The sequence below is a fragment of the Spodoptera frugiperda genome, chromosome 8 (genome assembly GCF_023101765.2).
Source record: "Spodoptera frugiperda isolate SF20-4 chromosome 8, AGI-APGP_CSIRO_Sfru_2.0, whole genome shotgun sequence".
NCBI classification, from domain to species: Eukaryota; Metazoa; Arthropoda; class Insecta; order Lepidoptera; family Noctuidae; genus Spodoptera; species Spodoptera frugiperda.
In genome coordinates, this window is record NC_064219.1 from 3,599,765 (window position 1) to 3,614,190 (window position 14,426).

The 14,426-nt window shown below is 35.4% G+C and overlaps 1 protein-coding gene, 2 non-coding genes and 2 pseudogenes across 6 annotated transcripts in view; all 5 read left to right on the plus strand.

Moving 5' to 3' along the window:
- Window positions 1-8,547, plus strand: part of LOC118275652 (homeobox protein prospero) — a 100,808-nt gene extending 92,261 nt beyond the window's left edge. For all 4 annotated transcript variants that reach the window (XM_035593706.2, XM_035593705.2, XM_035593707.2 and 1 more), the window contains 2 exons: window positions 2,883-3,027; window positions 3,143-8,547. In XM_035593706.2, coding sequence (XP_035449599.1) covers window positions 2,883-3,027; window positions 3,143-3,322 — 325 coding nt within the window. In that variant the 3' untranslated portion in view covers window positions 3,323-8,547. The remainder of the gene's footprint in view (window positions 1-2,882; window positions 3,028-3,142) is intronic.
- Window positions 8,548-9,607: 1,060 nt separating this feature from the next.
- LOC118275956 (U2 spliceosomal RNA) lies at window positions 9,608-9,800 on the plus strand. Its single transcript, XR_004783641.1, has one exon. It is a non-coding gene; the product is annotated as a U2 spliceosomal RNA (small nuclear RNA).
- A 1,190-nt stretch (window positions 9,801-10,990) lies between these two features.
- On the plus strand, window positions 10,991-11,183 carry LOC126910987 (U2 spliceosomal RNA). The gene has a single exon (XR_007705577.1). It is a non-coding gene; the product is annotated as a U2 spliceosomal RNA (small nuclear RNA).
- A 1,021-nt stretch (window positions 11,184-12,204) lies between these two features.
- LOC126910988 (U2 spliceosomal RNA) lies at window positions 12,205-12,432 on the plus strand (annotated as a pseudogene).
- A 739-nt stretch (window positions 12,433-13,171) lies between these two features.
- LOC118275948 (U2 spliceosomal RNA) lies at window positions 13,172-13,354 on the plus strand (annotated as a pseudogene).
- Window positions 13,355-14,426: the final 1,072 nt, after the last annotated feature.

A 14,426-nucleotide genomic window follows, 5' to 3' on the forward strand; every position in this document is an offset into this window, starting at 1 on the left:
AAAACTACGCAACGGATTTTGATGCGGTCTTTGATAGATAGTGATTCAAGAAGTAGGTTTATATGTATAATACGTGCATAATATATCATTGCACCCATGCGAAACTGGGGCGGGTCGCTAGTTAATATCGAAATAGACAATTATGTCTATCAATTAAAAAACATGTTGTTTCATAATGACGTCCGATTTCTTTTGTTTTTTTTTTCGTATTCTTAGACAGACCTTAACCGTTAAATATTCGCAACTTTAACAAGAATAAGAAATTCAAAAGCCAATGTTCACTTGGAAACAATTTCTTTCAATCTAAGACATCTTCAAACTTTCGACTAAGGTACAGTCGACGAAAAAAAAAGCGCAAAAAATGCCCCAAACAATAAACCAAGACGTTGGGTCCAGGTAAGCAAGATGCGAATCCTTAAGAAAACATTACAATAGAACACAAATACACTGTAAACTCAACTTTACTCTTCAAACTTTAAGATACAAAATCCCTTCATTAACAAACCAAATGTTACGCATTTTAAATCTCAATCGTACAAGGAATTTTATACTTTAGCTGCTAAGAGTTAGACTTGACTTTTCCTTGAAAGTGTCTTTGCCAAAATTTTATACATGGGGTAGTTTGTGTGAACAATGAAACAGCTGATTCCCACAGTTAACGGTTTTATTTAAAATACTAGTTTTGTTACCAGGTTATGCTTGGGATTTCTTTTGTACAATTTAAGAAAGTGGTACCAAGATATGAGAATGTGTTATACAATCACTACATCCAAACTTTAGATATTTTTATTCGAATATCATACTTAAATCATCAGGATTAGGAGTTATGCCTACACATTTTGGTGCCCAACTTGTTATAAAAATAGAACTCATGTCTACATAAAAAAAAACTGTTATTCTTAAAACTAGGTTTATTACCTACACTTATTTACGCGAAGGTAAAACTTTTTCTTTTTGCAATCAGCCCGCATGTGATTAGCATAACCTAAGCGTCAGTACGTTCACCGCTTACTAATACGTCACGCTGTATATACGTCGATGGCAATCTACACCATGATAAAGTATTGACCTACAACCATGGCAACTGAAACTGTTGAAAAAGAAAAAAGAACCATGTTTTAATAAAAAAAAAAAAAAAACTATTTTGTCGAAATATTTTGCTGAGAACTCTCTTTATTTTCTTACCTGCACACCAAATAAGTTAGCTGACTGTACTTACAGACATTTTTGATCATTTTCCATAATGCAATAGAAAACCATTGTAGTGCGTAAAATTAAAAATAAAAATCTGTTAATATCATCATTTAAAATTCAAATTCAAATCATTTTCATTTAATTGATGATATCGTTAAAGTAGCAAAACAAATATTAAACACCACAATTCTTAAATCTTAATGTAAAAGGAAAACAACATTAAACAACAATTCTTAGCTCCCTAATTCTCTAACCTCAATTTAAAGGAAAGAAATCACGAAAAAGCCCAACCACCAAAAATGAAATCACGACGTAAAATCCACACAAAACAAAACCAAATCACACTCAAATTTATATCACGAAGCACTTTCTTCGAACACTCATCACACAAACATCTATTAAATTGTATTAATTACTATGATACTATGATTACAAGCACTCATGGACCATATGGTGACATACCATATGTTTCTAATGGGCCGAGATATCGAAACGTGTATCCCATTGACCGATATCAATATTTTTATGAACCAATATGACTAATGAGATACAGATATTATATGTATTTATGACTAACATATTTATTTAGTCATGGTCGTATTTATCTTCTTGGGAGGTTGCGAAGTAGTAATCACGTTTTTTGTAGTATCAGATCAAAGGTTGCTTTTGAAAATGTAAAAAGTATTTTATACTTTTTTGAAACCTAAAGCGTTCTGTTCATCCAGTGTGCATATAATCCTGTAAAACAAAACATTATTTAAATAACTCTAAAAGAAAACTTAATACGATTCACAAAACTATTTCATTAGTTCCTATTTAAAACTGCACAGTGGTTAAATCGGCCGCCACGCCAGCCAAAAAGACATCTAATTATTTAGACACTTCATTTACTTATTCAATTAGTAATGCTGCGATATCGTGTTGAGTGCCAATTAAAAAATAATAGAAGCCCCCGGTGTGCGAGTGAGAGGAGTGTCATGAGAGGCTTAGACATGATCCATACTCATTGACACATGAGTGTCGCGTTATTCGCTAATTTTGCTCAACAAGTACTTAGATACGCTTAATAACAAGTGACTAATGCCAAAAATATTTAAAATATCTCAATAATATATGTATAATGCTCTCTGATAGACAGTAAAGCTGTTGATTCGTCATCGTTTTTAATTATAATAAATAATTAAACATCCTCGTTGTAGTTCTTGACATTGCCGGCCTCCCAAAACTTTGTAACCCGTTTTCGTAATGAAACGAAACTTTTTTTGCGAAACGTAACCCTAAAAAAGCTCATAAAATTACCCCCAGCAACTAGCTCGTCACTTGCAGGAACGTGAAAAACCGAATTAGCTTGTCTGAATGCGAACTCGTAAGTAATTAGCCTCGCGAGACTCTCGATTCGCTCAACTCGCTCTCGTAAGCGAACCGGAGCGAAGATAGCGGAGCGATGCGACGCCGAGAGAGCGAAAATGGCTAATCAAATCCTTTCCCGCTCTCGACGGTATTCGAGGGCTTTTTATTTTCATTGTGCCGTGAAGTGTCACGGTGTAGATAGATACGTACATAGTATGATATACATATAACTCGTTAGTCAAGCTTCATCAACATTTTATTTGTGAACAAGTGACTGATTCATTCCCTTTCACTTCCATTTTTTCTTTTGACTAACGTATTGTTTTCTGTCTTTGCAGGGAGTTCTACTACATCCAGATGGAGAAGTATGCGCGACAGGCCATCAGTGAAGGCCTGAAGACAGCGGAGGACCTGCACGTGGCAGGCGACTCCGAGCTGTACAGGGTGCTCAACTTGCATTACAACAGGAACAACCACATTGAGGTGAGCATCTCATAATTGCCAACTTCTTTGATATCCCATTCATTTATATAAATCTTTTTCTTTGAGTTGAGATTTGAGTGCTTATGAGTCTAACGTATATGCTCAATGTTTCCAGGTTCCACCAAACTTCAGATACGTGGTTGAACAGACACTACGAGAGTTCTTCCGCGCCATCCAAGGCGGTAAGGACGCGGAACAGAGCTGGAAGAAGTCTATCTATAAGGTGATCTCGCGACTGGACGATCCAGTGCCCGAGTACTTCAAATCGCCGAACTTTCTCGAGCAGTTGGAGTGAGCGCGAAATCGACGCGACGCACATTGTTTCGGCAAAAAACTAAATTATATTTAAAAAAACAAATCATTGGACGATTGTTTCGCACACCAAAATTTTACGACACTCGCATTTAGGCCTTCAGATTCAAAATTATTGATAAAAAAAGTTAAATTAAATTATTAAAAAGAAATTTTGGATTTGTACGTTGGACGTCGAGTGGCGCGGTGACCGCCGCGCCACGCACTGCGCTCTACTAGGAAATTCATTAGGTTATACGAGTAAGAGAAAATTTAAGTCACCTAGAATTTTATTTCTGCACATAATATATTTCGCTATATATAATTATTATTATATTATTATTAAGTATTATCTTAAATGGTTTTTATAGTTGTGTATATCTTAAATCATTTATTGATTTATTCTTTAAGGAAAAAAACGATTAATATATTAACTGCTTAAGTTTTGAATTTTTGTTGTTTTTATTTTTTGTTTTTCCTTTTGTTTCCTTGTCCTTTGGAGCATGTTCTGTTGGTTTCTCCCTGGTAGAAGTTTGTGTTGAGGCTCGCCACGTGCGGCCGGAAATTGTCAACCTTTACCTCGTCATACTTATTTTAGGAGTAATTAATTAAAGTTAACCATAGTCATTAGTACAATAGAGCAGGGTTATTTTTCGATCCACAAACAAAGAATTTAAAGATTATTTTTATACTGATAGCCGGTTTTATGTTCATGCAGAGAATTTATCAATAGAATAACTATAATGAAGACACAAAATTCGAAAACATTACACATCTTAAGTGACGATTAATGTAAACATCCTTGTTTGTATTTCCAATATTTCGGCAATGTTCGGGTCGCAAGTTCAGTTTGGTCCGGAGTGTCGCTCCGGATTAGGATTAAGTTTATTTGTTAGATAATACTACTTCCGAAACTATGCGCGGGCTCCCAAACACGCGAGTGCGGCGCCTCACTCTACAAGTTAATAAGGCATTATTTTATCTACTATTACCCATACTCATACACAATATACACATATACCCGATAATGATAAGGCAACTACTTCTTTTTCTTTCAACAATAATATTTCATTTTTTGACTACGACTACGATGATTTACCCCACAGTGAGCGCCGTACTCGGCAGGCGGGCGCTCGGCGGCGGCTATCAAGCACATAGACATTTGACCCACATCCAAACAGCAGCAATAGTTGAAGTAACACAAGACAATAGATCTAAAAATCTCAAATTAAAAATTCATCCAAATTCTCAAAATTTCAGATACCTTATTTGGCTTCCAACAGTTGAACCCTTTCGCACTGGGCCACATCGTCCGAACAGAAGTGCCTTCAGAAAAAAATATTGATTTTTTACGTAAAAAAAAAACTAAAAATAAGAAATTAATTACAAAGGGCCCTCAATAGACCTGCCGCCCAACCGGAGCCGCCGCAGAGCGCCCGCGCCCCGCCGCCCGCGCATACACCAGTTCGCCCGTATCGAACGATCAGTATACATACACACTTACTATTATACTATAGAAGAATAATTAGTTTGATTCGTAGATAATATGTAGCGCGACGAGCTCGACTCTTGTTCCCTGACCACAGGCGAGAGAGACAGGCTGTAGGCTGTAGACACGAGACACTGCGCGAGCAGTGGGAGTGAGGACGAGTTCCGCGGGTCAGGAAGCAAGCTCGAGCGGGCTCGCAATCTCGATGTATTTGTTATATCATGTAGTTGCCGGCCGGCAGCCCGCCACGCGGTCACTCTTTCAGTTCCCATCCTCAGTTGACAGAAACAAACAGATATACAGATAATTTCGCTTCTCAAATAGTTATAACACGATAAGATAGATAGTTGTACAGAAATGTATAGCCATTTGTACATATAACGATAGTTTTAATACAGATGAGATAATATCGAGTAACTATCTTAGCGTTAATGGTATTTAATTAAGTGACAATAGAAACTGGAAATACTCTATTGTGTTGCATAATGTACAGAATGTTTATACCATCCTAATTTGTATGTAAGTAACCGCGCGTGAGGTCGGCCGGCCCTAGCTAAGCAAGTAAGCATATTTCATTTGATATTACACGTTTGTTATCGTTTCATTTGTAACCATTTTGAACTATTACGATAATATAAGAGTACCTCAGTTTAGGATGGACCAGGCGTCGACTGGTGTGCTTAGTAGCTCAGGTTAGGTGACAGTTAGAGATACACAAGTTTTTGAGACATCGACACATAGATAAACACGCAGCCTCCCCCCTTGTTCGGAAGACCGGTTTTTATTTCTAAATTAGTCCCCCCGACGTGTTCCACGTCTCCACAGCACCTCTCAGACAATAGCCCGGGTTTAGTTTCCACGATTCGCGCCAGTACGTCAGGTACTCAGTCGTCGCTGGGCTTATTCGAGATCGAGCAACGTCCCGTGTTACGTTTACGATTGTATTTTGTTACAAGTTGTTTGTTTCTCCGTAACATAGGCACTGCCGCTTTACAGCTGACTAGTGAACGAAGCTGAATTGAGTAACGGAATTGATGACTTGCTCCCTATAGCAGTAGATTCAGTAAGAGCTAGCAGTTTGGTAGTATCGAGTGGTAGTCACGGAGGACTCGTCAGCTCTAAAGCGACATTTACCAATTAATTCCTTGTATAGTAAGTAATAAATTCGTTATTCCGATCTTTCCATAGATTTCTTCATATCTAATAGAAGTGTTACGCAGGCTACACACACATATTACAATAGAAATGTATTGGTTTCCTATCAACAGTTATCAACCGACATGCCGTTATTTGCAGATACTTGGAGCCGTATTAAATGTTTTACAATATTGTTTCAAGGTCAAAACTCAATATTATGTACTTTTTATTAATTTTTAATTAACAATTTTTGTCCGGATTTTATACTTGAGTGACTCACTGTGCAATATAACAAGACCACAATGGATATAACATGCGATCGAGCCGATTTTTTAAAATTTATTCGATGTTCAATTATTTGTAAGTTATCGGTTGACAATTTTTCTAAATTTAATAAAAAAAAATTAAGACTCAAGTTTGAAACATCGAAATATTTAGTCCACAGTGATCATGGGGGCTAATCCCACAGAAAAAGTACAAAATTCGGTGTTGACTTTAAATCTCATGTTTGTATCTATATATAATAATGATATGTATGTAGATTTATTGAAATTGCCCGTTTCGGCGTCATTTCTCATTGTTTTCATAATATTATTTATCTAGATAATAGTTTATTTATGTTTGACTAAAATGTACTAATCTAAAGTTTTTGCTTTACACATTTAGTATTTTGGAATCCGTCTACGAAAATGTTTGGATTAACAATGTAAAATGAAATAAATATTGTAATTATTTTCAAAATTAATTATAAATAAAAAAAAAACAATATATGTAGAAAGTATTCGGTTTCACGTTTGGGTATTATGGTTCCTAAATTTTCGAAATTGTAATAGACTCTATTGTATGTAGCGTTTCATTTTTTGGAGGTTAGGACATTTAGATGTACCAAATAGCTGTATCAACTTTTCTATACGTGAAAAAATCAATAAGGAAAATTGCTGAAGTTTAGGTAGTTATGGAAATAAGTATCATTCTTAATAATATATATGGATATATATGTATATTATCTCATAAAAATGACAAAAATTGAGCACGGATATACTATTAGGATGTCTTGAAACAAATACTGCCGACGCTTATCAATAAAATTTAGTGAGATAAGCTCGAATGCCCAATGTATTAGTATGTGAACGCTCGCCCACCACTCGGGCCTCGGCGTTCACTGTTTTATATTCGAGGTAAACCATACTGTAGTGGGATTGAAACAATATTTTAAATATCCTTGTGGTCTTCATTGGTAACAGCGATACACGTTCAGTTCTGTATTGTGTGTTCGTACTTAATGTGTTAATTTAGTTTGGTGAGCCACAGTCCATAATGTGGCGACATTTTTATAATATATTTGTAAACTATAGCGAGCGGACGCGGACGCCAGTGATAAAATTAGAGACAAAATTTAAAAAAAATACAAAATTATTTTTGATAGTGACGCAATATTTTTTGTTCACATCACGACCGATCTCGGCCCACTATGGTCGTGCACTGGACAAAAGGTGATGTGCCATTAATAAAATTGAAATTTGACTAGTGTTTAGGCGTCATTTCGGTATCCTCGCATTTCGGCTAAGTGTTAAGTGCCCGCGTCCGCTTGTTTTGATATATTTAGTACAAATTTCATGATGTTAAGGTAACGAGGCTCAAAGCTTTTCTTTTGTGGCGCCCGCGCACCCGCCCCCGGTACGCGCCTACGATATTAATGAGTCGTGTATAAAATTTTATTCAAAAAGAGTATTTTTGTATTGAATATTTCTAAAGTTGGTGTAATGGTCAAAATTCATAAATTATAGCGATGACAAAAAGGGACATTAGGTAAATTTAGAATGTCATGCGTTTTTTGTATTTAATTTTAAGAATAGCGTCGGATATAAAACGTTTAGGAGCATTAACCATTTGTAAATAAAAAGTTGAACGGCGCGGCTGAGGGGCGGCGGCGCGGCCGGCCAGTTATATAGGTAAAAAAATATATAAATAACTCAAAGATGTTTATATGGTTCTGGATGTAAAAAAGATAAATTTAAAGCAATTTTAAGGTGAAAAAAAATGTGGAAAAAATTGTAAACTTCGGTACTTATTTGTGTTAGAATGGCTGATAGCGGGTCACTATTGTAATCTGTGGGCCTCAGACAAGTTGTAAAACCTAATGTCAGGAAAGTAACCTAACCTAACTACGCATTAATTATTACGGTTCTTAATACTACAACAATACTTATACATTAATATAATATCACATTGTCATAATGCTTATTATTTACGAGCGTGTGTCTTTGTCCGTGAATGTTTTAGGACCTAACCACTGTTCGATGTGCTAGACATAAAGTGGACATTTTTGTGAATGGAAAATGTAATGAGAAATTATCAAAATTGAGTGTTCCGACTGCGGTCGGTCGCTCGTTGCAAATTCAGTTTGTTTATTGGCAAAAAATTGGCGGTTTATAATGTCTGTTGATCAAAATTTTATCAAAATTATTGAATGGAAGTTAGAACCTACGGTGAAACATAAGTCGTATCTCTACTAGAAATGTCAGCATGGAGACTTGTTGACACCAGTGAGGGATGTTTCTTCGTGAATATAACGAGTAATAAAGCTAAGCTTTTATTTGAAATCTTTGGTCTTTTATTTCTATATTACCTGTCCCCTTTTTTGAGTGGAGAAAACACTCCAATAACTTCTCCAGCCTTGGGTGAGACGAGAGGGAGTGTCAGACTCTTACTGACTAAAAACTACCCCGTTCCTTCTCCTGTTTTGAGCCGGAGCCCCAGTAACTTGTTACGTTGTCCGCAGCTCCGGATTCCCCTAGCATTCTTGCAACCTAGTGAGGACAAAGTTCCTACTGAGGTTGAATAGCAATACAACCCATAAATGCAAAATGCTTTTGATTAGAAAGTCAAATTAGTTTTAAAATGCGGATCCTTCAAAATTTGTCATTCATTGTAGAAAGATTCTTAAGTAATTTCTCCTATTTCTATAAAATTATCTGAAAAATAAATATAACGTACACACAACATAAATTCATTAATTAAAATCGGCCATACATTTACCTTTGTATCTGCTACTTATTCGAATTATTCACAAAACATGCTATATTTTTTAAATAAAATGTAATATTTTTTCCAAAAACGGATAATTTTCAACCACTGGGTCAATTTTCATAAAATCGTGAAAAATAAGAATAATTTACTTAGTTAATATTTACGTGTGTGAATATTATAATTCTACCTCGAACTTGGAACTACCTAGTTGAAATAAAGGAAACCTACTACATACCAATTAATTGACTTTTATAGTTAACTAATCTCTTACATAGGTACCATATTACTTTTTGCGTCATATTTCGTGTACTAAAACAAACTTATAGGCCTTTAACAAGAAACAAATATTATCTCTTCTTAAGCCACCATTTATTAGAGAACATACAAATCTGAAAACTTCTTCATCGTTTTCAGTTTCAGCAGAAGTGTATAATAATATGGATAGATGGCGTTATTCCTGTGAGTTCTAAATTTAGAAATGCTACCCCATGTCAGCTGCGAGACACAGCCAACCAGTATTTTAGTACCACGCCGAACCGATAGATGCCACTGTGCTGATGACGCGCATTTCTGAATCGCGGTGTTAAGATTCTCCGCGAATGAACGACCCTCCCCGGTTTGCTAAAGTTCAGTATCGCTTCTCGGCCTTTTGGCTAAGATCAAAGTGTAGTATCTGTTCTTTTCAGCTTAATATCTGAAAGTTCCCTCACTGAGGGACCAGTATATTAAACTGATTTTTGTAAACTGACGGGATGTTCGGGGCTCGCTCCACTCCCGTCACGGGTCGGCCCGGCATTGCAGTGCCGCCGGGATCGGCCCACAGATATACTTGAAAATTATTAACCACCTACAATTACAATTTACATGATCTTATATTATGTTATGAAAATAATGAAGTCCAAAGTGCTGCATCAATCTGTTGTTGCGACTGCGGGTATCCGCAACCAGCGACGCTAGTCACTACTTTAAAAAACAAATCATAATCACAAATCTATAATAATAAACAATACTGAATTAAGAATTAAAAACTTCAGCATTATGTTAAATGCATAACATTCAGCGTCAATTTTCATTATCAAAAATAAGAAATTGAAAGATTTTTTCTACAGCAGTTTAATTCTCAACCAATGGGTAATTTTTTAACACTTAACGGTAGCGATTTTTGAGATGTACCTTGCATTCCTACATGGATAGTCCAAAAACAATTAAAAAAAACGAAAAGTCTATATCAAAGGGTAAACAACCGATGAGTATGTGCTAAAAAAATATAGAAAAAAATATACGATAAGCGAGTAAATATAACAAAAGTTTGCTCATCGTTTTGTCTGTTCATAAAATTGAGGATGCATGCAAAATAATTACTAAAATCTCGTTACTTGTGGTTCGGACAAGCAGGTATGAGGTACATCTAACCCTATAGTGCAATGTCAGCTAAAATAGAAAGGCTACGGAAAGCAAATATACAGGCTGACTTCAATTCTACGTATTCCTCTCGGGAGGTGATAATTTAACTCAATCAAAGATTTATCTGTATTGATATTGCATCATAAATACTCATAACAAAACTAGGAATATTTCTTTTTCATCTTATTTTCATAACTGAAGTTATAAGTATTTTTTTCCAAAAATACATTATTTTCAACCACTGTGGTTAATTTTTTTATAATTATATTATTAATTAAAAGAAGTTTTTCCTATATTTAGACCACTCGATTACCACTGGACATATTTTAGTACGTTTAAATGGAAAATATGCATTATTTTCAGTTTCAGCAAGTGTGTAAAAAAAGTGTGTTTAATTATCTTTATGGACAGATGGCGTTACTTAAGTGTGTTCTAAATCTAGACATATTAGGACTCATGTTGTATAGTCCAGACTTGCGAGACACAGCCGACTTGAAGTTTAGTGCCACGCCGAACCGACAGATGTCACTGTGCTGATGACGCGCATTTCTGAATCGCGGTGTTAAGATTCTCCGCGAATGAACGACCCTCCCCGGTTGTCCAAAGTTCGGTATCGCTTCTCGGCCTTTTGGCTAAGATCAAAGTGTAGTATCTGTTCTTTTCAGCTTAATATCTGAAAGTTCCCTCACTGAGGGACCAGTATATTAAACTGATTTTTGTAAACTGACGGGATGTTCGGGGCTCGCTCCACTCCCGTCACGGGTCGGCCCGGCATTGCAGTGCCGCCGGGATCGGCCCACAGATATACTTGAAAATTATTAACAGTCACTATTACAATATTATTTGTAATCTTACATTGACTTATGAAATCCGATGTCCCTCATCAAGCTGTTGTTGCGGGTGCGGATATACACAGCCAGTGACGCTAGTCGCTACCCCAAAACACAAATCTATAACAATAAACAATGATGAATAGGTACCTCATTAGTTAAAGACCTCAGTATTTTGTTAAATGGAGTAATATTCAACATCAAGTTCCATTATAAAAAAAAGGAAATTAAAATATTTTTTTCCAAAACAGTTTAATTTTCAACCAATGGGTAATTTTTTGCATCGATTTTCGGGTTATAAAAATCGATGCAAAAAATTACCCATTTCAGGGACTCATAGTTTATTTTTAGGTCGTAAAACAAAAAAAAAACGAAAAGTCTATATGAAAGGGTAAAAAACAAATATGAAAGTGCTAGAGAAAATTTAATAGAAAAAATATACGCAAGTACCTAAATGTAACAAAAAATTATTCATAATTTTATCTGTTCATAAAATTGAAGGCGTATGTAATTACTAAAATCTCGGTACTTGTGATTCGGACAAGCAGGAATGAGGTACATCTTTAACTCATAGTGCAATATCAGCTAAAATTTAATGCTACGGCAAGCAAATATACAGAGTGACTTGTAATTCGACCTATTCCTCTCGGGAGGTAATAATACTGCAAATTTCCTTCAGGAGGGAATACGTTGAAATTACAAGTTACCCTGTATACTTATTCTGGGTATAATTTAACTCAATAAAAGATTTGTCATGAATACTCACAACAAAACTAGGAATATTTCTTGTTTATCTTATTTTCTTAACTGAAGTATAAGTTTTTTTTCCAAAAATAAATTAGTTTCAACCACAGGTAACCCTGTGGTTGAAACTAATTTATTAGTAGTACCACGCCGAACCGATAGATGCCACTGTGCTGATGACGCGCATTTCTGAATCGCGGTGTTAAGATTCTCCGCGAATGAACGACCCTCCCCGGTTTTCCTTAGTTCGGCATCGCTTCTCGGCCTTTTGGCTAAGATCAAAGTGTAGTATCTGTTCTTTTCATCTTAACCTTCTAGTACCGACGTCCAATTTCAGTTACATAAGTACCGACGTGAGGTCTGCCAGACCCCAGACTTTTATTATGGAAATCTTTGATGTTTATTAATATATCATATAAATATATTTGTTTATGTGTTGTATATGTATTTAGCTATTATATAAATTAAACAAAAAAGTAAAGTATAACCATTCATTACTAATATTAAAAAAAATATTGCAGGCGCACATTTTTTGAACGAAAAAAGTTACTTTTATCTTGTTGACTACTATGATTCAACAAACAATATATATTTTCTGAAAGTATTTTTTTCTTAAAGATCAATAATCATATAAATAAAAAAACATTATAATTTATACATAATCAACAAATATCGTGGAAATCGCAAGGACCCAAATTGTAGTTAACCAGCTACCTTCACAAATACGCTTTGCAGACAGGTTTGCTGCACTATAGGCATACATGCTTCTTACAAGTGTCAAATTTGTACGCAGTCTTGCCCTTCAGTTTTGATGGACAAATGCCATTCTTGTAAAAAAAAATCATAGTTTTTATTTTGGAGGGTTATTTTATAAATTATCTATTTGAGAGAAACACTTTTACTTGCCCTGATACTTGCCCGTTTCAAGCTCGAAGTACTTGACTTGACTTATAAATATATTTGTATAGGTCATATTTGTACCTGACTGGAATTAAAAGAAAAAAACTTTAAAATTGGGTAAAAGTCCTACTCAAAAAAAGTTACATAAGTACAGACGAGTGGTCTGTCAGACCACTCGAAATTTTCAGTAAGGCATAACTCACCGAAATGACGAACGCTGATGCAGTTATTTTCCATGAACGCTCCTGGGCGACTAACTAAGGGGTAGACAGACTCACGGGGTGATAAGTCCACTCTAACATATGTACCTAGATTTTCGTAAGCATCAAGGTGTCTGTCAGACCACGCGTCGGTACTTAAAGGTTAATATCTGAAAGTTCCCTCACTGAGGGACCAGTATATTAAACTGATTTTTGTAAACTGACGGGATGTTCGGGGCTCGCTTCACTCCCGTCACGGGTCGGCCCGGCATTGCAGTGCCGCCGGGATCGGCCCACAGATATACTTGAAAATAATTTAAAATACTTTAAAGAAATTTATAATAGGCCAACAACGCACTAGTTTTGCTCTACACCGTCCCGACGTCCATCACTATCAATCAAATAGCGGCGCTCGTTGCTCACCCTCTTCCATAAATATAAAAAAATAAAAAGGGCTTCAATTTTTTTTCCACAATTAATTAAATTTTCAACCACTGGGTTATTTATTTTTTAAATAAAGTTTGCATTTAGGTAGTATCATTTTCTAAATGTAGTTATTTGTAAAAGAAATGAGTTTATGCGACATGGTGGTCTTGTTATAACAGCTATAAATAACTTATAAACAAAAAAAAAATACCTAATAATTACGTCACATTAAACTCCACACCAGAAAGTCAACCCTAAAATCATGCTAATGCTAATTTTATTCAAGTATTTCCAACCAATTGGGTAATAACGTACCCTGGCTTCTTGAGACTATCAAATATTCAAATTAACCCTAATTTTGCCGCTAGTGCTTAGGACAGCGACTTTTGAGCTGATTGCAGGCATTTAGGACTTAAGTAATAAGTCTAGAGAGCACTTGACGGTTTATTAGACTTTAATAAGTGCTTGGGGATACCGATTACATGATTAAAATTAAAACCCTTCAGTTTTTTGCTAATCTAATAGGTGGGGGACTTAATTTCCTCCTATATAGGACATTTTTATTAATGTAGGTAAGGAGGTACTTAGGTATGTAGTACTTACTATGAATTTTCTAATTAAAAAGAAAAGAAATGCATAAAGGAAGTAGATAGTGTAGATACCCACGTCAATTACCTCGATAGTATAGCTATAGTATGATAAAATAAATCGTAAAAATATTTTAATAATCGAATCATTCTTTGTTTGAACTGGAAAACAAAACTGAAATGAAAAATATTAATTATGTTTTTTTATGGATTAGGCGGCAAACGAGCAGACGCATCACCTGATGGTAAGCGATCAGCGCCACCCATGGACACTCGCAACACCAGTCACAGGTGCGTTGCCGGCCTTTTAAAAAGGAATACGCTCTTTTTTGAAGGTTGTATCAATTTAATGTACTACAAG